Genomic DNA, 23,535 nt, shown 5'->3' on the forward strand with positions numbered 1-23,535 from the left:
ATAGGTTTCAACACATTCAGGGTTGATTAATAATTGGGAGTTTTTGTAATACCGTCCATCAGGTAAATGTAATTCGTGAATGCTATTGGTCGCGTATGTTGCGACGTTATTTCTGAGCGAATAACGTTCACAATTTACGTTTACCATATCTGAGAGGCGGTATTGCAGAAACTCTCATCTGATTGCTATGTCGAAACTAGAGTAATGTTGTTCCCGGTATTTGGTAACTCCATGACGAACATTTGGTTATCCTTCTATTTCCTGGATTTTCGATTCAGGAACCGGTCAGGCCTGTCAGTAACGGTGAGATTAACGTGAAATTTTTAATCGATTGTGATGGATACAAAAAAGCTGCAGCAGTTTATGGAGCTAGTAGGCCGGTTGAAGGTGAATTACAAATGATATATTGGCGTTTATGCTCTGATTATTAATTTGTTTTTCATCTCATTCAGCGTTGATATTTATATCAGTTATATTTCTTTCTGCATATTCCCTCGCTTATCCCCGGATGCCGTCTGTATAGGAATCATTTCATGAAAAACTGCACGTCAATTGCAATTATGTAACATATGTCTCTTACAGAATCTCAAGTGTTATAGTGTTATTGCTTGTTAAATCCATGCTTTTTATTGTGTTAATATTATTGTCTGCCGTATTCCAAGTATGATGTTTGTTTTCAGTTTGAAAATGGTCACTGTTAGTCTTTTGTGTGTGTGGCGTTAATAAATATGATGGATACAGATATAGCTAAGACAAGGGACCAGGATTTTTTTAACTAATAAAACAACAGAGACATAAAAAATGATATAATTATAACAGTTTTAATAAAGGATTCATCTAGAATTAATTTTTATCACGTGTTTTTTAATATTGTTGTTTTTATGCATTGACTTTTGTTACATAGATGTGTAATTTACTTATTGTGTGTTTAGAAAATATTTAATATTTTCCTATTATTTTTTTGTACAGAGGTCAATATTGTTTCTCAGGAATAAATTATTTAATACTTAATGGGCACAACTTTAATATAACCATTAAGTAAATTGTATTGTATTTTGATTGTATTTGTTCTTAACTTTGGAACAAAAAAGTAAGAAGCTATTTGTTTTGCAATTCAAGTATCTTTCCAGTATATTTTTTATTTTTACATATTTATGACATTTTTGAAACTTGAATCAGGATATTACGTATATCCAAGTGTGCAAAGTTTTTGAAATATATATACAGTTATATAAAATACAGCATACAGTTATATAAAATAATAACAGAATATTTTCATGATTAAATATTTATATTATTATTTAGAAATAAATAAATCAAATTTTTTAAAGAAGTAGGAAGAATTTCTCTATGTGTCTAATATTTCTATTTATATGTTTGCAGCATATGAAAAGGACAGGATGGGTAAAACGAGATATATCTGATCCTGAAACAATTGCTGGACATATGTATCGAATGGCAATGCTGTCATTTCTAGTAGATGGAAAAGAAAATTTAGACAAAACAAAGTAAGATGGAATATTCATCATGATTTGTATCTGTATTTTTGACAAATTTGTTAACTTTTCATAAAGTTACTCTGTGTTTATTGTAGAAACATATCAAAATCATCAGTTTAATTTAATAATATAATATAATTTTCCAATTTACAGAATAATGCAAATGACATTAATTCATGACTTAGCTGAATGTATTGTGGGAGATATAACTCCTTACTGTGGTGTTCCACCAGATGAAAAACACAGATTAGAAGATGAAGCTATGGAAGATATTTGTAAATTGTTAGGTGATAAAGGACCTGAGATATTGCAAATATTTCGTGTAAGGAAATTACTTATAACCCTTCCTCTTATTTCTGTTTTGGAAGAAAAATATGTAATGTCTGTTCTTATTCGCAATTACAGAAGTCTTAAAATTTAACAAATTTTCAAAATTTAGAAATGTCATGAACTTGTTTGTAAGTTTTATTCTCCAATTATTAAAATTACAATTAATTGATATATGATTAATATGATATATACTGATAAGAAAGAATAAACATTAAGCTTCTCTTTTTTGTGGTATAGATTTGTCTATTAATGGTTTATCGTTTCTATATCTATCAGGAATATGAGAAGCAGGAAAGCCCGGAAGCGCAGTACGTGAAAGACTTAGATAGACTGGACTTAATGATGCAAGCATTCGAATATGAAAAGAGGGACAACATCTTGGGGAAGTTAGAAGAATTTTTTGTTGCGACGAACGGCAAGATTAGACATCCCTTCATTAGTAAACTTGCCAGTGATATAGAGGCTGACAGAAAAGCTTTGCTTAGTGGTTTAGATATCACAAAATAACAAAGATTCTGCCTTAAGGACAAAAATTTGGAAGAGCAAGTTTCCAAATAGTTTAAATAATATTTTAAGATTGGAGCACACAGTATTATACTTCAGAAAGAATATACTACAACGATTATTAAATTTCTAGTAGAAAATTTTTATACATTGCGATCTTGTAATTCAGCAATTATTTATCCGATGCTGAAGTCATGTGAACAGTTTGTCACATAGTACAGATTTGTACAGATTTTCTATAAAAAGAAAAATATTTATTTATATTATGTTTACTTATATGTAAATATATATATTGTATATCTTGACATTTTTTCAAGGATCGTCTGCTTTTCTTTTTTATTATTGGAATAACATGTACATTTTCTATGGTCGTAATTAGTATTTAATAGTAGAGCGTTTGCCAAATATTTCTTTTTAAACTACAAATTACACACACACACACACATACACATATATATATATATATATATATATATAGAGAGAGAGAGAGAGAGAGAGAGAGAGAGAGAGGGGCAGGGAGAAGCTAAAGCATATAAATAGCATACAGATATTATACCAAACATTGCTATTAATGTCGTTTTTAACACTGCCTGAAATAGAGAAATACCACTGCCTTTATATCTTATCGTTGCTAATATTATCCTTTTTATGATGTTCTATTTTAAAAGTGTGTGAGATACTTATCTTTATAACTCCAATTATCCAAATATGAAATGTACATACTTTGATCCAATGTTTATGATCAAAATGTTTATAGTTTTTATTTATATTCTCTTCTCGCTATGCTTTAAGATATTTTTAGAAATCCTTATCGACGTTTTATTTTGTGCACAAGTTTAAAAATGTGTTGTCATACACGACAAAATATGTATCTATATATGATTTTTTACTTTTTCTGTTATCCCTACCTTAGTGTAAGTTCGTGCGATACGAGTGGCTTAAGCGACCGGTACTTATAACGCGGAATTTGCTTCGAGCTTTGAATAGATTTAACATTTTGACAATTTTGTTCAGTATATTTTCATAACTTAATATATTAATTATTCGCCACATGTTTCTCAAATATTTACATCATTTTAGAGGTTATTACGTCTTTATACTTTTCAGTGTTTCATAATAGCAATGTCTTTTAACATTATATTTTAATCAATCTACGAATTTTTGTTTACACCATGAGAGAATAATAATTCTTAGATTACGATATTATCAAGTTTGTTGTATTTGCAATTTACCATCATGCATATTAAGTTTACGAAAATATGTACTTTTCATAACTAAAGAGAGGAGAAGAATATGTAAGAGCTTGTATATAGTCAATTAGAGACTAGAGATGATTGATTGCCATACAAGCTAACTGCTGTATTATGTAATTATAATTTGAACATGATAAGCATTATAGTGTGGTGTTTGTTTTATAAACGATGTTTGATTAAAAATAGTGCCTATTCTCTTACAAGTTGCATTATTTATCTTAAGTGATATTACATAGCGAACTTTACAAAGTAGTATAATATTTAGAAAGTGCTTTGCACCATATATTTATATCTGAGTCAACAATTAAACAATTTTTCAAATGTATTGAAATCGTTTAACAGAAAATAAAATAGGGAGCTATTCCTATTTGTATATAAAATATAATACGTATATATCAGATAGTAAGTGCCCTATTATATAAATTTTGTTGGTATCTCATAATTTTCGTGAAAATAGCCTTAAGTATTTTATAGAGCTTAATAAGATTTAATGTCGGCTAGATAAGAAGAAATTATAATAAAGTTTCGGTTATTTTTATATATAATATTCATTTACTGATTTCGAGGCATGTTAGAAATATAATATATCGGCGAGATATCGCCTTGTAATCTGTCGAAATCAATTCGAAATAAAATATGCAAAAAGTTTTGTATTATTTACAATCTAATAAACGAACTAGTACCAACTAATAGTAACATAACATCAATGTTTTAACTTTTCATTCAGTAATGTAAGTGTTGTATGGCGCATGTTACGCATTTAGCAGTTATATTGTCGAATGAGAAAAAATAATAATAAATGTTAAATTATCCCCGTAAAAAAGAATACAAGAATAGAATATAACTATTATATAGCATAGAAGTTTGCACGTGATGTTATTACTGCTTATTAACGTTAAGATTACTGAAATTCTTTTTTTGCAACAGCAATATAACGCTGTTTTAAAATTGTTAAATCGCTTTGTTAGATGACTGAGAAGCCTAAGAAGGCTGGTAATTAAGGAAACGTAATTAAGGAAAGAGTAATTAAGCAGATCTATTGCTGATATCTCAAATAGGGGAATTTTTTTCGAAGTTCATGGGAGGGTGGGGGAACAGTTACGCGTTAAACTACGAGCCTCGTTGTCATTTTGTCATCAGTTTGCCGGTGTCGACCGCCGTTGTGATTCGTTTGCGACGACATTTGGATCGAGGTTGGGTCGTAACCAAGGATATATTAACGCAGTACAAAAGATTCTGATATCGATCATGTCGTGTTCAGCGTACAATGACAACGCTGTCTGGAATTCTCCGATGGCGATTCGGGCAAAATTCGATACCGACGCGGACGGATTGTTGAATTACAAGGAGTTTCTGGACTTGTGCGTCGAATTATTTGGTATGGATGAAGTAAAGGAGCACGAATTGCAAGTACGAGAGATCTTCAAGCTCTTTGACACGGACGCGGACGGTACTTTGGACGAGCGAGAGTTGCACAGGTAACGAACGCACGCGCGCGCGCGCGCGCAGTATCACCCCTGTAACAAGAACTGGGTGGTTTTGAGATAGTTTTCAAGTAGACATACTTTCTGTATCTTTTATATGTTGAGATAAATCCTTATACTTTCTGACTTTCAATTAATTATATAATTAGAATATTAAATATTTTTGCATTGACTTTACATTTTAGATATATTTTTATAATATATAATTTATTCCATAATACCATAATAAATTCAATAATGTTCCCCGTTTACCCGCCTTACCTTTACATTTTTATCTTTGGACTAATTTTTATGGAGATATATCAAACAGAAAGTCGTATTTCGCAATTATTTGCAATGGAAAAAGGCTTAAAACGAAGAAGAAGAAGAAGATGTGAAGCTTGCGCTAGCGCGAGAATAAAAAAATGTTGCACAACATGAACGTAACGCGAACACTGTTCTTGTTATATAATGTGTTACATTGTCATGTCATAATGTTACACTGTTATAATCAGTCATCTAACAAAGCGATTTAACAATTTTAAAACAGCGTTATATTGCTGTTGCAAAAAAAGAATTTCAGTAATCTTAACGTTAATAAGCAGTAATAACATCACGTGCAAACTTCTATGCTATATAATAGTTATATTCTATTCTTGTATTCTTTTTTACGGGGATAATTTAACATTTATTATTATTTTTTCTCATTCGACAATATAACTGCTAAATGCGTAACATGCGCCATACAACACTTACATTACTGAATGAAAAGTTAAAACATTGATGTTATGTTACCATTAGTTGGTACTAGTTCGTTTATTAGATTGTAAATAATACAAAACTTTTTGCATATTTTATTTCGAGTTGATTTCGACAGATTACAAGGCGATATCTCGCCGATATATTATATTTCTAACATGCCTCGAAATCAGTAAATGAATATTATATATAAACAATGAGAACTGCGAATATTATACAAAAAATATAGAAAAAATGTGAATCGAAGAATATTCGTTAATAATTTTTTCCTTACACTTGAGTGTGTAAAAACAAAGAAACTGTTGGCTGGAACGGAGGGAAGAATACATTATAAACATTAAGATTCGGCTTTACCTTGAGAAGAAATAATAAGTAGCATAACCGGTTTTTTCCTATTTCCAGATGCTACGAGTGGATACATACTACTGCAAATCCTATTAATGTCTTGGTGGTGGTGGACGTACAAAATGACTTTATCGATGGCGCATTAGCTCTTAGAAATTGCGGCTATAACCAGGAAGCGGCAGAAGTGGTGGAACCTATAAATCGACTTTTAAAGGCAGGCCGTTGGGACAGAGTGATATACACTCTTGATTGGCATCCCGAGGACCACATCAGTTTTTTTGATAACTTGATGATGCGTGAACTTCATCCGGATAGTAAGGTAAATTCAAATGGAATAATTCAATTGGACAAGCTCTTTATACTGTTTCTGTTGAATGATGAGAAGTCAAGAGAAAATTGACTGACATATTTGAGAGATAATAGAAGATATGTAAATAAGCCAATATGTTTCCGACTCATTAATTTCCTCTCTCATATTACTTATTTATATGTAATCTCTCTGTCATCTTTTGTCAAAGTTTGTCGGTATACTTTTTTTTAACACCCTGTATAATGTCTATAATGTCTGTAGAATATACGTGTTATATGGCGTATTACATTTCATTTTTATATTATTATTATTATATAACAGTTATATATCTATATTTGCTGGGCTTGTATATCCGGAGATGCATTCATTTTTTATCTTGATTCCACCTTGATTTATACACCGTAATACAGGTCACTAAGAAAACGGCGAAGGTTTTCGATACTGTCATCTTTTCGCAACCTCATATAAAGCAGGTACTTTGGCCGAAGCATTGCGTTAAGGGTACTTGGGGTGCCGAACTGCACAAAGATCTCCTAATCATGCCTTCTTCTAAACAGGTAATGTATGATAATATATGAAACATGAATAATACATATACTATGCTAAAGAGATAATGAATAATGAATCCTTTTAAAATTTATCTATACACTCTCTTAATATTCTTGACCTTTAGAGCCTATACATAAACTATACAGTGTATATCTTTGCAAATTTTTCAACGAAACCATTTCGAATGTGCTCTTCGTTACACGTTTCCCCGTTGTTCTCCCGTTCTTTTAACATTTACGAACAGTTTCTTGCAATAAGGTTTTCATGCTTCAGATTTGTAAGGGTCAAGATTCGGATATTGAGGAATATTCGGCATTCGGCGCGAATGACAATAAATCAGAACTTACAAAAATCTTGTTGGAAATTGGTGCCACACACTTGTATGTTTGCGGTTTAGCCTATGATGTATGCGTGAAGGAAACATGTTTGAGAGGCCTGCAATTGAATTATCGGTTAGCCGTTGTCGACGATTGTTGCCGTGGTGCAAACCCTAGCAATATCGAAATTGCTAAGAACACGATCTCCGAAAGTGGTGGCTTAGTGGTGTCCAGTGAACGCGTCTTGTCCTTGGTGAACAAAGGCGAGCGTAGTCTGATAATGGCGCATCACGCCGCAAAGAATATGTCCTAAGGGGAATCTCGTAAAAATTTTGAAACAGACTCGCGTAGGCGTTGGAAGATCATTTCTCAGTAAACATCAAGTGACAGTTACATAATTGTCAGTTATAATTTCTCACTCAACAATGTAACTTTTATATATATATATATATATATATATATAACACTACGTGTTCTATTGCATTTACATTATAGTACATTATTAAGTGGGAAATTATAACCAACGGTTATGTTACTGTTACTTGGTATTTGTTGGATTATATAGCCGACACGTTGATTGGTCTTTTGAAAAACAATTACACGAATTGAAATGACTGGGAGTGTATTTAGAGAGAGTGCTACTCTCTCTCTCTCTCTCTCTCTCTCTCTCTCTCTCTTTTATCGGACATATCGCATATACACTGGTGTTGGATGCTACGGATATCTTTTGAAAATACTAAAATGTTTCAACTTTTGGACATAACTTTTTATCTCTTATCGAAGATATTGTACTGCACTAGTGTTGGGTAATGGGAATTTATACGGACTATATTGAAACCTTTACACTTGGTATTATCACCAAGTTAATATTGCACAATCTATCTTGCGATGAGAAATCTTTGAGAAATCCTGTGATTTAAACTTAGTAATAAAATCGATCTTGTAGTTGAAAAAATACATGCACACAAGCTGTCACGTGAACGTATTGCGAATAGGTATTGCGACAGATATTAATGTATGTCTGTTGTTGCGTAATGTTATGTAAACGGAACTTGGAACGTATCCACACGCACGAGGTATACAGTTCGCGTACATTTAAACAGAACTTGTATGTCCTGAAGTATGGGAGAATAATTTGTACTTATAAATTATTTTGTCAAAGAAAGTCACAATATAAGTTGATAAAATTATATATAATATTTACAAGAATAATCTTTTGCCCCCTTTGTTCCCTTCATCTTCCTATTTCCATTCGCCATTAAACGCAACTAATTATCCTTGTGGAGCAATAACCGTACTTCCCTCTTGATCTTGTTCGCTGATTCGTCGTCGACTGTCAACTCGCAGATGTATCTTTGTCTCGAGCCGCAATCCTCGCCTCTGTAGGAGTAGATCTTTGACGACGCGTTATAGGATAATTTCAAACACCTATAAAAATAATATTCTTAGAATACAAATTAAAGTGGTTATAATACTTAAAAAACAAAAAAACATTGATTTAATGCGGTATAGATACGGTTCTAACAAAAGAACGCGAGCGTGCTCGAGAATCAGTATTAATCATTACATTCAGCAGAAAAAGCAGCTTGATGCAGCAGAAAGGTGTGTTCAAGGAGACGCTGTTAGTGTTATTTAGCTGTATAGACTGTTTGCGGAGCTACTGGTATGCTATGGTAATGCTAACAAGTGTCATCACGATGTCACTAATAGTAGCGTGTACATAAGTTGTAACTACGCGCTATTAACGCTATCTTTTCAAGGTCGTGCTTACTGGTAGTATTTACTGGCGTATGTAAACTCCACGAACGTCCAAAATGCTATAAACTATATCGTGATCGTTAAACGATATCTCGGTACATTCTATTTGTTATTTTCATGTACATAATAGCAACAACAATTGCAGTTCAAATAAATCTTCGGAATGTTAAAATTGAAAAAGTATTTAAGCTGCGCGAAAACGAGAGCGCTATATAACGCAGCAATGTTAACGTTGGCGCTATCGCTGGTTTATGGTGCTCACTGTCATTATCGCGCTATTGGATCCACGAATAGTTTGGATCGAGTTTGCGTTATGCTGGACCGCTTAATAAACTTGTGGAGAAAGCTACGTAGGTAAACCGCTAAGTGTCGTAGAAAATCTTATAACAGTTGCAGTAAGTCGTTGGTAGTAGATCGCAAGGTGCTTATTAAGTTATTTTTTCTACTGAACATAATATATATGTCATTTAGTCTTCTCGCCGCTAAACTTTCTGCCGCTTATTTCAGAATGTTGCAAATATAACACAAGAGGAATTGAATATAACACATAGAAATGAATGGAAAGGTCTCAAAAAGAACTATAAGAATATGCGATAAAATGATCATGATGATGTTTTTCCTGGACGTCTTACAAAATTACAAAATTACACGATATGGGCAAAATAACTGATTTCAAGAATTAATTTATACATGAAAAATTTAATATATGGATAATAATAATCCATGCTCAGAGATGACTTCAATAATACGAATTAATAATGCGCAAATTAATAGTGAATGATACGAACCTGCCGTCACCTATGACTGGTTGTTTGGTATCTTGATAGACTGGTCGACCACTGCTGGCCCAGATCCATAAAAGACCTGGGTTTAATCCTCCAGTCCAGAAATCTTTTCCTTTTAATTTGAAGTCTGACGTTAGACCGGCAATTACATCTTGGCTCTCCTCGATTGTGTCAAATTCGACCAGATGTCCGCCCATTCCACGGCAAAGACTGGCTGACGATTTCCAGTTGAAGTCACGGTTGCTGAAGTGATAGCAGTTTTGACCCATTCTTGTATAATTGGCGGGACAAGGTTCTGAAAGAGCGATAACAGTATAATATACATAATAATAATAATAATAATAGTAAAAAGCATGATAATAATAACGATGATAAGCAACGATGATATACAAGTCAGATGGCTGATGACACGTTCACGTTGTAACATATAAATTAAATACCACGGCTATTTTTCGTTCTAAATATTTTTCTACTTATTCTTTTCACATTTAATTAACTCACCTTTCTCTTTGTTGTTGCCAGAGATAATGTAATACAACAACTCTTCCGCTCTTCTCAATCGTTTTTCCACATGATCCACTCTGTACACCAGTTTCTCGATGGCACCTACAAATTTCCATTGAGAAGACTTTCAGATCCCTTTCTCTCTTATGTTGCTAATATAATTGCTACTGAGTCAGTATTAGTGGCTATTGAAATAAATCTGTGTATCTTAGAAAAACTAAAATAAATTTATGTATCTTATACACATGGGATTTCTTTTTTCTTTTTTCATAGATCATACCAAGCAGATAAAGATCGGTTTCGGAAACGTCTTTTTTATTCCCGGTGGAGATTTTACTCGACACCGACACTGTCTTGTCACCGATCTTCATCGTGCGTGATGCACGAGAATTATTCGACTGAGAGGTAATCCAGTTTTCAAGAATTTCCGCCCAAGGACCATGATTTGTCGCAACAGCCGATGAGTTGTCCAGTTGAGATGGCACGCCTAACAAATAAAAACAAAATTAAATACACAAATAAAATTATATATATATATATATATATATATATATATATATGGTATATATACACACATATTTCCGTGATCGTGGTAATAAAGAGATGCCAAATTCTCTAATAACAATTAACGCATATTGTTATAACAATATGTATAATTGTTTTGAACGACTTTTGGAATTAAAGATAACGTTAATCTTGTCTTTATAAAATGAATTATTGTTACAATAATATATGCATATTAATTGCTATTTGTTATGTTATGTTATGTGGTTATGGTTAGTTATAAATGTCTATGTATGATACGTATGCACTGACCGAGTACCACAGTGCTGATTGCCATCAACGTAATAAGCATAATGACAAAAGGTGATTGTACAGTTTGTTTCATCTTTGCTTCTATTGCAGTTCTCCGATCTGAAAGTAAATAACAAGGATGAAACCTTCGGAGAATAACTTCGGAGATAAACTGAGGAAGCGTCGCTTTCCGTCGAATCCGATGTTTCTGGTATTTTTTACTTTCTCCAAGGGAGATTACGACCTTCAGTATTTCAAGATAATGGCTGGATCCGGATGTGAGTGTGCCGGGAATTCCCAATGTGCACTCATGAATACATTACATGACTAAACATCGGATAAGCATGACGCATAAGTCGACCGCTTTTTTCTGATTGAAGTTAATCTGGATAGTTGTATAGATTTTGATAGATTTGATTTTATGCAATTTCACACAAAACAAAAGATGAAAATGAAAGATTAAAAAGAAACTTAAGAGATGCATCGCACTCTTTTCGCACAGACTTACACATGTGTGTGTTTTAATAGAGCGATGACAGAACACTTGTGGATGGAAGATGCAAAGATGATTATTTACTTCCGCACTCTCTATGCACAACTCTCTTGGCATCGAGAATATTCCACACCCAACCGAATGTTACGGCCGACTGAGAAGAAGAAAAGATTCGAGTACGATGTCGTGCGCGCGCGAGCCGTAGACCAGACCTCTCTGGGTCACTTTCTCCCCTTCTTATAAGACGACTCACTTTCTTCGACGAACATACCTCGGATAGGATTTAATCAGCTACCGGACACGACAGCATTTGTGCCGGATGTTACGTAGCCTTCGAAAACAGTCGATGTACTTCACATCAGTAAATATCATGAAACACACTGGTCGCGATGTATTGTAACCATTTGATGCGCGTATTTCCATAAATATAATAACGGGTGCAAACCGTTTGCGGTAATAGATATTAAAATTAGTTTTAAAAACATCCAGGACTAATTATTCTTCCTTTGACATCACGTTTCCAGCGACTTGAGAATTACACATTTTTTATGCAGAAAAAGAGAATTTATTATTACGTAATATTGTCTAATGTTATTCAAAATCACTGTTTAATTCTGCACGTAAAAGCAGCCTTAAACTTTTCGTATGGGCAATGGAAATATAAATAATACTGAAGGTGAGATTCTTGAAAAATGAGTCTCAAATCCCGCTCGAGAAGGAACGTATTCACTGATTTACTCGTTACTGGAAATATTCGCGAAGATTGGCCCACTGACACAGTTTTCTCGGATATTCTCGAACGTTTTTAACAAAAAGCATTCAACAAAGTGTGAACACGATAACTTCACGATAACGACCGCGAACGTAAGACGAGGGGCGATTATACGATCAACTACATTTTCCGATATGATTTATACGAGCTGCAATGCACTCTCACTCGAAACGTTTGTCTTCCTTATATTTACGTTTACGTTACTTAAGATGAAACATTTTAAAACAGCGAGTTACAGAGATAACATAATGTTTCGTACGTACAAATCTAATCGTAGTAACTCGTTAGTCTTATTAAAGCAACAAAAAATGTGTTAAGTATATGAAAAAATGTGATTCTCGATGTAATTGGTATATTAATAAAGTAATTGGAAAAATACTCCAATTATATCTCAAAATCCTTTATTCTCCAAGTTTCTTCTTTCTTCTTCTATTTTTTCATATTTAATATGAAATTCTTTCAAATTCCTTCCTCTGTATTATATCCTCTGCAGCATTTTCATTGTTCCGCTCTCTCTCAGCAATTATCAATACCTACATTCTACAACATCAGAGATCGATGTCGCACGGCCAACAGATCGCAAACATAATCTATTCGAGATAATGCGAGTTAACGCTAATAAGCTGCAACACAGGACAACAGACGATAGCACAGATGTTCCGTGGACCGAACACACGCGTGTGAGGTCGCATTGTGTTGCAAATGCGCCCAAGTTCATTCATAGAATTCCGGCATCAGCGAGACTTTATTTAACTTGGACTGGTCGAACAGTATTTATGACAATCATTCGTAATTCGCACTGGCTATTCACAATCGGGGAACATCTCTCGTCTTAACAATAATCGTTCGTTAGAAGTACACGGTAAGATTGAGCCTCTCGTTGCCGGTCTGACTGCTTCCGGCGCGCGTTTCTGCCGCAACCTCGACACTGTCCACAGTCTGGAAAATAATAGAATCCTACGTTCTCTGTTGTTTATGCTCTTTGCTCGTTGTTTGCGTTTATGCATTGTTGTGTGCTTCAAGTTTAAAAATTTTTTATTTCATATTTTTTTAAGCAAAAGGATCACGAATTCGTTTCATCATGTAAGATAATTACTCTGTCGTCGTCGTCCCAGGATAGCTTTTTGATCCTCGGTAAAACCGAGCTGGAAGGCCACGCTGGCGCCAAAGAATCTGGGGGATCTCCGGAATAATTGGAAGAATCGTGGGATCCCGCATCCAAGTTAGTCCTAGCACTCAAGTCGTTCATATTCTGCACCAGTCCACCGATATTGGGGATGTTTGAAGTCGCTGATAAAGTTGGCGGCGGATTCGGGGCGGGTGCCACTTTGTGTCTAGCATACAGTGGTAATTGCCTTGCCGATGCTATACCTGTAATATGAGGAAGGAACAAGGGCACTTTAACTGATCCTTTCGCGATAGGGATGTAATTTCAATAGACACTTAATCTAAAATCGCTTCGTGGAGAAGGAAGTACATATGGTATATTTTTGCAAAAAGAAATTAGTTATTTTAATTAAACTGAATGAATCAGTATTTAATTTTGACACTGTTGACGAAGATTTTCGAAGAGATTTATAATAGATAATTAGAAATTAAGAGAAGATAATTAGAAATAAGAGAGAAATGCGTATGAAGAAGAGCGAAGACCAAATATATCAACTGTTGTTGTGGAAGTGTCAAGACAAATTTATTCATTAGCGTCTGGATTTATATTTAATTTAAATAACATACTTCTTATCGTGGCGCCGTATGAGCCCTCTCCGTTGCCTTCTCCGAGGACGGGATTGTCGATGTCGTTGTGGTTCTGCATGTTATCATTTTCATTGCTGTTGCTCGCGCGACGTCGGTTGCGTGGGCTTTCCAAGACGTCCTGGAGGACGTTGGCACCTAGCACCTGCGGCGTCGGGCTTAGAGCCGAGGGCACTGGTGATTTCTCGCGATATCCGGTACCCACGGAGCTGACTGAACCGCCGCTTTTCGGTCTTTTGCTTGAAAGAGAGAAAAAGGTCGACGATATAAATTATGAATTAGATGTCACTTTGCATCTCTCGGTCTTTGTCAGTACAGTAATAAGTCTCGATATCTTCGCTCGACTCGAACATCTCGATTCGTCGATATGTTTACTCACTGTTTGTAAATATAAAGAATGAGGATCAGTATGACGACACCAAGGAGGCCCAAGACCGCAGCGAAAACTGCGACCAACAGCACGCTGCTCCCGAGCCAAGCGGGTGCGGCTCTCGCGGCGATTGGCAACGAACCGCCGTTCGGTATGTGTACGATCACCTGGGTCGTGGCGGATCTGGAGAAATTGCGCGCGAAGGCAAATTACTACTTGGACCGATTACTGGGAATGCAAACGAGGAGAAACGTAGAAACAGAAATACTTAGTTGGCGTTCCACTGTCGGATGCCACCGCTACCAATCGAGCCAGAGATCCGTTGAAAGGACCTGGCGATCTCAGCACCAATTCCCCGTTATCTCTGATCTCGAAGAACCTGACAGAGTCACGAGAGTTTATGATTAAAATCTAATTCGTGCCATTTTCTGGCCAATTCCTTATTAGTTATTAGATTAATTTCCGTTATTACATCAATTAGTTCCGACATATACATGTACCTTGCATCCGGTCCTCTGAGAGATAGACTGACTTTCTCGCCTCTGTCGCCATCGGCCGCTTCTAATTTCCCTGCAAGAGTCATGCATTTTTTGTCACTCGATCGAGCGACGGCAATCAGGCATTGATGTTTAATTCAAGAGAATGTTTACCGACGACGGAGCCTTCTCTCAAGGAACGCGCGTGGAATTCATACCGGGCATGTCGGAACCGAGGATCCCACTCGTTCACACCTTCGACCGAGATGTTCACACGTGACGTGTCATTCTGAGAAATTTAATATTTATATATTTATATGTTAGATCGGTCCCCCATTAATTCCGTATAGCTTAGCTGCCGATGACTATAGATCGCAGAGATTGAGGAGAGTTCGTATAGGTTGCACAATTGGTTGCACAGACTAAGAATAAAGAATGGATAGTGCATACCGCACTACTGTTTCTCTTCGATATCGCTACTACTATAATGCTGACGAGAAAATAACAGGAAGAAGGACAGAGTAAAAGTCAGCCGCGGCGACGCTCAGAGAGAGAGAGAGAGAGAGAGAGAGAGAGAGAGAGAGAGAGAGACGACAAGATATAATATGGTATACGAGATAGACACGGCTTTTGCGTTTGACTTCGATATTCGAAAAATAAAACACAACAGGTCTTTCCTTATGGAAAAGAATATTCAAATATTGAGTGTTTACACTCAATTGCTCGAATTTACCTTCAAATATGGTCATATACATTCGAATTTGAGTACATATATGTACCTATGTTTGAGAGCAAATTCGAACAAAATGTTGAATGTAAATATTCAGTATTTGACTATTTTTTTCGTAAGGGTTTCGTATGCGCAATTAAGACGCGTAGCGTGTTTTCCTTTTCTGTTGTATACGTTTAATTTATTGACTACATAAAGTTCTGATATCGTTTCTCCCGACAGCACCACACATCCTATATCATCGACTAAAGTTATAAAGAAAAAAATTTTCTTTCATAAAAATCTTCCTAAAAAAATCACCTTACATTTACAGGCAAAAGACCGTACGAAATTATTGACTAATTCGATATTTTGAATATTTACGTACAGTATATAGTATATATTTTTTATGTCTTCTGCTATACCAACTAGTCTAGCTTCGCTAACCAGTCGGGAAATATACGTACATAATATCCGTCGGTGACGTAAACCAAAAAATTATGCTGGACGCGTCGCTCGTAATCCAGTTTGCCTCTAAGAATTAACTCGCCGGAGTTGGTGATGAAGAATCGCTCGAGGTCCTCCGACGCGCCCATCAGCCTGAATCTCAGATCCTAGAATTAATTAATTTGTACTACGCTGCTAGGTCGCAATTGATCCGTGTCGCTGTAGCATTTTTACTACTTACATTGGCACCGGTGTTGTTGACTCTCGTCGTTAGAAGGACTGTTCCAGACGGCGTGTCCTCCGGCACGCTTGTTTGATGATCCTTCAGCACGAATTTGACGGGTAAACGACCACCTAGAGTCCATAAACGTATGTACTTTAATTTTGCGTCGGCGTGAAATCTTTCTTCAAGTTGACAATTGTTTGATCTAGTTAATCATTCTGTTAATCTTTCACACGCAATCTTGCACACGTAAAATGACGTATGTTTAATTAAAATCGTAGTATCGATGGGAAAAATAATTAATACATGAAATAATTGATACACCAAACAGATATTTACCGACAGTTGTAGGACCGACTCCGTCTTCTCGCGAGACAACGATTGTGGCAAGAGCATATCTATCAGGATTATCCACTTGGGTAGCCTATTATTTGATGAACAATAAACGAACTTTATATGTTTTGTATCTACTAGTAAAGTATAAAAGAATCTTTACAGGAACTAAAGTGGTCATTTCCTATGTTACCTTGATCACGATAGTTGCTGGCGATGTTAGCTCGTGTTCGTGTAATGATCGGATCATAGCAATTTCGGCAGTTTTAAAGTCCAGATTCAGGAAAGGAAGAATCGCACCTTGAATCGTGTATCGGACCGGCGCGTTTATACCAACATCTTGATCAGCGGCCTTTATCGCCGTAGGAAGCACTCTTAGCGATTTTCCCTTTACGTTAATAAGTTTGATTATCTCCGTGTAATTTCTATTGCTATTCCAATGTCAGATCTTTGCGTTTTCTTGTGTGTCGCAGGTGTATAATAATATTTAGAGTGTTATAGATAATAATATCTAGTGTAACACTTTTCAACAATTTTTCGATGGTTAATAACAATATACAAATTTGCATTTTCATTTTGTGATTGAAATCTTGGCAAATTTTTTAATTTTGATCGCAATCTTACCTCTTTTACATGACGAGGTACAATGACTTTATATTGTTCGTTTAAAAAAGCTGGATTCTGATCGTCGGCGTCGATAACGTTAACGTACAATGTTGTCGTCGATGATAGAGGTGGATTACCTTGGTCCTGTGAAAAGGGAAGAGGTTTACTGTTGTAAAATCCTTGTTAAAGGATTAAAAAGGTATGATACTATATGAATAAATATAACGTGCAATTGAGTCGTGTCGGCGCGTTTTCGGTTTTCTTGTTATTGTTATTGACACAGGGCTCACAGAGCGTGAGAAATAGATGGAGAAAGCATTGTCCCATTAGGATTCTCTGCGATTATCGTTCGCTCGGTCTTGCGTGACGATACGCATCGATCATGCGAATCAATTTATTCGAGCCCGTTGCGATCTATTTACCAGTACTCTGTGAACGTTAAACTCCGTTATCGTTCAGTCGTAGAAATCTCGACAGTCGTGAATTGAGCGAGAACAACTACCCCAGAAATCATGCTAGATTCATCAAATTGTAGTTTCAATCTTCTCTTCCTTTCGAGTAACGCAAGCAAACACTCACTTGGGCACGAATGCCAACGGAGAAGTTAGTGAGAGTTTCGTAATCCAGCGATTTTCTCAGGACGAGGGTACCTTCCAAGGCACTCACAAAGACGAAATACTCCTTTGTACAGAAAAAAAGAAAAGAATATATATATATATATATATATAACAAATAGATAAAGCAGTATAAAATATGGAAATGGTTAATTTAATTGTTAAACTGTTGTTTACAAAATTTACCGAATGTGCTCCTGGCAGCACTGCGTACTGCACCGTGGAATACTGTCCCGGTTGATCAGCGTCCACGGCTCGAACTCCTTGCAAAACTCTTGTGCCGACAACGGTAACCTAATTGTGAACATCCATGCAGTGACATCAAAACCAAAAAAAGACGCAAAAAAAATGGAATATTAAAATTACTGGAGATATTAAAACAATCGTGTAATAAGTTGTGTTTTGGAACTTTCAACAGACTTTTCAATATTTAGTAATTAATAATTGGTTATCGCACGACATAAAATAAAAGAAAAATGCATTTTACCTCGGAAATATTCAGCACATAAGGCGCATTGATGAATTGCGGTGAGTTATCGTTTACGTCCTTCACGCGAATGTTCACTGGTATGCTAATTTCCTTCATAAACATCACAGACAATCTGTTTGAAAAAATACCAACGCAAAGAAGAATCGCGCGTGTCCATAACGTGTTTACGATTTCCAGCCAAACCGGAGCTAGATGAAATCGACAATGCGTTAACAATGCCTTTGTGTGGCACATTTTTTCTACCTGACAGATTTCTGCAAAATCTTGCATTCAGATCTATGTTTTTTGGGTCTGACTGAAGTCAGACTTCAAAAATTCAAAATGGCAAATTCAATATAAAAACTATGAGAAACATGTAAAGTGAGCAAGTAATGTATCAGAAAAATATGAGATCATATTTATTTTCATTAGGTTTGCAAATAGCAGACAGTACACTCATAAGAATGAGAGAGAAAAAGGTGGTAAGTATACTTGTCAATGCCACACACACAAAGAGTTAAATGGACATGAAATAGACACTTTCTTGATGCACATAAAACAGACGTATTAATAGTAATATATGGCAATGTAATCAATTTGCCCTCGTTGAGAGACAATTTCACCTCATACTCTGAGGGAGGTTTCCTCTTGCAGATGACGTTGATGAGGACGATGGCTGGGCCCTCCTCGCCTTCCTTGTCTAGCGGTTTGATGAGCGTTAAGTTTTTCGAGTACGGCAAGATCGCGACGGGGATATCCTTGTCTGTGACCTCCAACCTCAGCGCAATGTCACCCTGCGAGCTTGGGTCACCTATCACCTCGAGGGTTCCAATGATGTCGCCAACGGGCAGATCCTCGCTGACGAAGAGTTGTACCGCGGTGTCTCCGCTTTTCAGGAAGCATCGCTTGTCTCGAATTACTGCGTAAGACATTTTACTTGTGACAAGAGTCCCGATCGAGTCATTCAAATATCTCGTTGAAACTAATCATTAGTCAATTCGTATTGAGCTGCTCGTTATATTTTCTTGCTTGAAAACCGAAAACTGAACGTTACCGAATGGCGCGAGGTGGAAAGGTGCGCCATTCATGAAGACATTCAAGGAGACATGAGAGAGCACGTATTTTGTACTTTTAAGCCTAAAGCGATGTATAAAGAGAGAGTAGCTCCCTTCTTCATTCCCTTAGCTTATAACAGTGAATCATGATTATTTTACACGTACGGACTGGCGCTATTAGCACACCCACTTACTCGTAATACACGCTGTCCAGTTAGTTATTAATTGCAGGTGTTTTAATGACTCCAAACGATCTCACGTGAATACGCGCATACCGCATAAGCGCTACGTCGTAGAGTAATTAGATTTACCGTAAACTTAACTCGTAACGTAACTCCGTAACCTAAAGCGTACGCGAAGCGCGAGAATTCTACGTTCCTTTCCATAAATGATGATTCGCGAGGGAGCCAAGCCGCGTTTCTCTCGCGGAGACAGGAGTGGAAATAGAGAATGAGGAGGAATTAGCTTCGTTCTCGAAGCGATCGTTTCTCTCATTTTGCGCGACTCGCTGGACAAGCTGGAAAGCCCGCCACGTCGTTTCTGGTGGCGACCGCTTCGTTATTTCCGATTGATCGAATTCGGGCGCTAGAAGGACGCTGGAGGTACGAGAATACGTACGCGTGGGCTGTTTAACGCGTATGCGAGAGGGTAGAGCGTATGCGCGCTTCCCTGGAGCGGAGATCCGGTCGCGGAACCCGAATGGCGGCGTATCGTCGCGGCGCAACGTTAGCGCGCCGTCTTCTTTCGCAAACCTCTTCTCTAGCATAGACGAACGCGCCTCCTCGTTGGTCGTTTGCACGTCGTTTGGGTCGTTTGGGTGCGGGGAAACGAAAAACGCCGGAACGGCGAATGCCGCAGAGAGCACAGCGCGAGTCACGAGAAGGCGTAATACAATGCGAGATACAGCTTCGTGAGTTGCTCGTCATCCTCATCCTTATCGCTTCGTTTTTCATCATTTTCATCATTTTTTGTTAAACGCGCGAAATGCAGTGGAAACGAAGGAGGTGGAGCAGATGCGGTGAGGGAAGACGACACTCATGTCGTCGGCGGCGGTCGAGTCAAGGTGGACTTACGTTGGCCGACATGCGGCTGCAGCGCGCAACAGAGGAACAGCAAGATCCTCAATACGTTTCGCCCCATGGCGGTTCAAGATCACCGTCCATCGATCTCGCCGACCGACGCATCTGCAAAAGAAGAGTGTCAGTAGACAAGCAACGCAAGCGACGACGGGGGGGCAGACAGAAGCGACGAATGCCGGGCCGACGTCAATGCCAGGCGTCATCACGTTTGCGCAATCGGCCTTTGCTTTTCCTCGCTCCTCTCGCGGCTCTCACGGAGGAACGAAGATATCTTTCCCAGAAGATACCTTCGATCCGTCGTTATTCTGCGTCATTACCCGGCGTTCTACCCATACGGCTTCGCGGAGTCATCGTACCGTTCATCATGTTTTTATTGTTTTTCCGCGGAAGGAACGTTTCTCATTTCCGCGCCGAGATTTTTCCTCAGATTTCACCGCCGCGCGATCTGGCGCCGCGATTGGACACAACGACGAGACGAGAGAGAGATTTTTCGTAAATTTGATCGTTCGCTCGTCCGCTCGTTCGCTGCATTTCTTCGGGGACGGATCGGGCTCAGCATCAGCGATGTTGCGGGTAGCAATTTTGCGCGGACAACGTACGTAATCGAGTTTGTCGTCTTGCGTTAACGGGCGGGTGTAAGGTGAATATAAGCGGTGGGCACACGGCCGACCATCTCCACGTCGTCTCCGACGACGAAACACACGTTTGCAACACAAGCATAACGCGTGGTTAGAAAGCATGCAGAGAAACTCTTTTATTACGTGGAGCTATGACTATGTGGGACTACACGTCATTAGGGCTAGAATGACTCGCAACTTATCACCGGAGACAGCTCTTAGCACCTTGCACTCTCGTCTTGCGTATACTTGCGCGCTAGTGCACGTATCTTCATCTCCTCCTCTCTCTCTCTTTTTTCTAATTTCTTTTGTTTGTCTGTCTGACGCGTGCTGTGCCACACACAGCCGGGAACTCGGTAGTCATTCATTTTTAAGCTAGCTTAAAACACCGAGATTATATCGCGATCTTACTTTTCACGTTCGAATGAAAGAAAGAAGGAAGCGAGCTTCTTCGGGCTGCCGTTAATGCGAGAAAGCGCGACGGATCAACGTTCGCTTTTGCATTTCGCCGTTTACCGATGATACTCGGCGATAACCACACGTATTGACTATATCGTTTTTCGAATTCATGCGAGCAAAATTTTTACAACCTCGACGACTCGACGTTGTAAAAATGAAGTTTTGCCAGTTTAATTTCTTCATCGTTACTTTGTCGCTGTAATTATTATTTCGATTCAATTTCCAACCGGTCTCTCACCGACTATTATAAATAACATTATATTACAAATAAAATGTTCATTTTTACTACAATATTACCATATCTGTTCCGTAGCAATTGTTAAAAGAGTCTCTCTGATAGATCCAGCACCAATAAATTCTTGTTTTCTCGTACGTCCGAGTTGTGAAATGTTGTGAAAGAACGTTGATGCACATGAATGTAGAGAGTGGAATATATAGTTTGCATTTCCGCGCATTGACTCAACCGCGCTCTTCGCGGGACGTTTTCGGCATCACGCGACGGAAGTGATCGAAGGGGGAGATTCAGACGCCGTACAAAGAAACTGGATTCGCCACAGAAAAGATCAGCCGGATGCTTCGGTTATGTGGGGCGCGGTATACTGCTTAAATTCACGGACCGTAAATTGAAACGCAATGCGATGGGCAACCGGCGTAAAAGGCCAGAGCCTCCGCTCTCGGCTCTAGCGCGGATAACTGTATAAAAGAAAAAAAGAAAAGAAATATGGTCGGTGCCAGTTCGGTATCGACAGTCTCAGTCATTCAAATCCCCCGCTTCAAGTGATTGAAAGCGTTTTTGCGCGCGATTGAACGAAATGAACGTTTGTTTGTACGTTTAATGTAGCATGCCAAGATCGATAATGCAAACGATATTTACCACAAAATTCGCTCGGTAGAAGCCCGTCGTTCATATATACGCGATTTCGTTGCGCGGGAAGACTGAAGAATAATCCTCTCAGCAGATCCTCGTTTTTCTCATGAACACGCTAAATCCCACGGCGGTTAATCCTCTTTCACCACGCACCACGCACTCGATTAGTCAGCGTCGTTTGCGATGAAACGGGCTTTATGAATCACACACCCTTGCTAGTCTTTACCGATCAATGCGGTTGGTCATTTTTTTAACTCACACTTGTTTTCACTCTCGCAACAGATGCAAGTACAAAGTTTCTGCAAGTTTAACGCCGCAACGCTGATGCATATATATATATATATATATATATATATATATATATCTGTAAAATTCTTCTTTTTCAACTAGATCACAACTCAAAACTCACTTGGGAAATTAGTTCTTTCATTACTCATCCCGTTTTGCCTGAATAGTGGTATACACATCATACACATAACATGCTGCGCACTTCGTGGCAGCCGACGATCGACCTGGATCTATCTTGTATTAAACTCGACCACGACCGCGCTGTAGGGCTGTGGAACTCTTTACTACAAAACGGAGCTGTCGGGCAAAGCGTCGAAGCGGCACTCGGGAAGTCGGGGCTCTCCATTGTCGGAAAGGGGGGACCGCGGTGACCAACAGAAACGTCTACCCGAACCTCACCGCGAACAGGTGTTTGCTTTCATATACATGGGGGAAACGGACGTGGTTGTGCAGATATATATATATATGTATATATTCTCACGCATAACTGACCCCTATCCGCAGGGTTCTTCGAGGACTGCGACGGGCATACCTTACCGGGGCATGGGAGTGTGAACATCCGGTCTCTTCGGGAAGTTCCCTCTAAAGAAGCTCTTTTAAGTGGAAATAAGGAGATAAGAAATTACATGTTCAAATTGTTGAAATATAAAGTAGGGAAAAGAATGTAATTGTGTGTGTAAAAAGAATAATAATTAGTTTATGTTAGTTATCAAAAATGAAAGAAAGCTTCGGTA

At 37.7% G+C, this 23,535-nt stretch overlaps 4 protein-coding genes across 5 annotated transcripts; 2 read left to right on the forward strand and 2 right to left on the reverse strand.

The window, feature by feature from the left end:
* Positions 1-64: 64 nt before the first annotated feature.
* Positions 65-2,873, forward strand: LOC105188911 (HD domain-containing protein 2). 2 transcript variants are annotated; one of them, XM_011150617.3, is made up of 4 exons: positions 65-387; positions 1,384-1,508; positions 1,653-1,821; positions 2,106-2,873. In XM_011150617.3, exons 1-4 carry the CDS (start codon positions 337-339, stop codon positions 2,334-2,336), a joined length of 576 nt encoding a protein of 191 aa, XP_011148919.1. In that variant the 5' UTR covers positions 65-336; the 3' UTR covers positions 2,337-2,873. The 2 variants fall into 2 exon arrangements, with proteins under 2 accessions (XP_011148919.1, XP_011148920.1); XM_011150618.3 differs by lacking the exon at positions 65-387 and adding an exon at positions 1,017-1,090.
* Positions 2,874-4,549: 1,676 nt separating this feature from the next.
* On the forward strand, positions 4,550-7,748 carry LOC105188910 (nicotinamidase). The gene is made up of 4 exons (XM_011150616.3): positions 4,550-5,064; positions 6,211-6,472; positions 6,874-7,020; positions 7,286-7,748. The coding sequence occupies exons 1-4, from the start codon at positions 4,835-4,837 to the stop codon at positions 7,640-7,642; spliced, it is 996 nt and encodes a 331-aa protein (XP_011148918.1). The 5' UTR covers positions 4,550-4,834; the 3' UTR covers positions 7,643-7,748.
* Positions 7,749-8,146: 398 nt separating this feature from the next.
* On the reverse strand, positions 8,147-12,106 carry LOC105188909 (C-type lectin domain family 12 member B). Its single transcript, XM_011150615.3, has 6 exons — positions 11,680-12,106; positions 11,193-11,291; positions 10,657-10,863; positions 10,374-10,478; positions 9,876-10,167; positions 8,147-8,757 (listed from the first exon to the last, which is right to left on the reverse strand). Exons 1-6 carry the CDS (start codon positions 11,681-11,683, stop codon positions 8,598-8,600), a joined length of 867 nt encoding a protein of 288 aa, XP_011148917.1. The 5' UTR covers positions 11,684-12,106; the 3' UTR covers positions 8,147-8,597.
* A 759-nt stretch (positions 12,107-12,865) lies between these two features.
* Cad96Cb (protocadherin Fat 4-like Cad96Ca) lies at positions 12,866-22,807 on the reverse strand. Its single transcript, XM_011150614.3, has 18 exons — positions 22,520-22,807; positions 20,564-20,674; positions 19,059-19,354; positions 18,454-18,546; positions 18,153-18,260; positions 17,932-18,033; positions 17,371-17,496; positions 16,940-17,134; positions 16,753-16,837; positions 16,432-16,544; positions 16,211-16,357; positions 15,209-15,323; positions 15,059-15,128; positions 14,827-14,937; positions 14,568-14,741; positions 14,171-14,427; positions 13,533-13,807; positions 12,866-13,375 (listed from the first exon to the last, which is right to left on the reverse strand). The coding sequence occupies exons 2-18, from the start codon at positions 20,628-20,630 to the stop codon at positions 13,286-13,288; spliced, it is 2,424 nt and encodes an 807-aa protein (XP_011148916.1). The 5' UTR covers positions 20,631-20,674; positions 22,520-22,807; the 3' UTR covers positions 12,866-13,285.
* Between the last annotated feature and the right edge of the window lie 728 nt (positions 22,808-23,535).

Source organism: Harpegnathos saltator, unplaced genomic scaffold (genome assembly GCF_003227715.2).
Source record: "Harpegnathos saltator strain DR-91 unplaced genomic scaffold, Hsal_v8.6 scaffold224, whole genome shotgun sequence".
NCBI classification, from domain to species: domain Eukaryota; kingdom Metazoa; phylum Arthropoda; class Insecta; order Hymenoptera; family Formicidae; genus Harpegnathos; species Harpegnathos saltator.

What these genes read in the sequence shown, in the direction of transcription:
- LOC105188910 (XM_011150616.3), top strand. Translation starts at nt 4,835, where the DNA reads ATGTCGTGTTCAGCGTACAATGACAACGCTGTCTGGAATTCTCCGATG. An exon ending in AACTTCATCCGGATAGTAAG is followed by an intron (nt 6,473 to 6,873) that starts GTAAATTCAAAT and finishes ACCGTAATACAG; the next exon opens with GTCACTAAGAAAACGGCGAA. An exon ending in TCATGCCTTCTTCTAAACAG is followed by an intron (nt 7,021 to 7,285) that starts GTAATGTATGAT and finishes TTCATGCTTCAG; the next exon opens with ATTTGTAAGGGTCAAGATTC.
- LOC105188909 (XM_011150615.3), bottom strand. An exon ending in AACCGATCTTTATCTGCTTG is followed by an intron (nt 10,479 to 10,656) that starts GTATGATCTATG and finishes GGAAATTTGTAG; the next exon opens with GTGCCATCGAGAAACTGGTG. An exon ending in TGGCAACAACAAAGAGAAAG is followed by an intron (nt 10,168 to 10,373) that starts GTGAGTTAATTA and finishes TCGCTCTTTCAG; the next exon opens with AACCTTGTCCCGCCAATTAT.
- LOC105188911 (XM_011150617.3), top strand. Translation starts at nt 337, where the DNA reads ATGGATACAAAAAAGCTGCAGCAGTTTATGGAGCTAGTAGGCCGGTTG. An exon ending in AGCTAGTAGGCCGGTTGAAG is followed by an intron (nt 388 to 1,383) that starts GTGAATTACAAA and finishes ATATGTTTGCAG; the next exon opens with CATATGAAAAGGACAGGATG. An exon ending in GAAAATTTAGACAAAACAAA is followed by an intron (nt 1,509 to 1,652) that starts GTAAGATGGAAT and finishes TCCAATTTACAG; the next exon opens with AATAATGCAAATGACATTAA.
- Cad96Cb (XM_011150614.3), bottom strand. Translation starts at nt 20,630, where the DNA reads ATGGGGCGAAACGTATTGAGGATCTTGCTGTTCCTCTGTTGCGCGCTG. An exon ending in GACAGTGGAACGCCAACTAA is followed by an intron (nt 14,742 to 14,826) that starts GTATTTCTGTTT and finishes CAATTTCTCCAG; the next exon opens with ATCCGCCACGACCCAGGTGA. An exon ending in CCTGGGACGACGACGACAGA is followed by an intron (nt 13,376 to 13,532) that starts GTAATTATCTTA and finishes ATTATTTTCCAG; the next exon opens with ACTGTGGACAGTGTCGAGGT.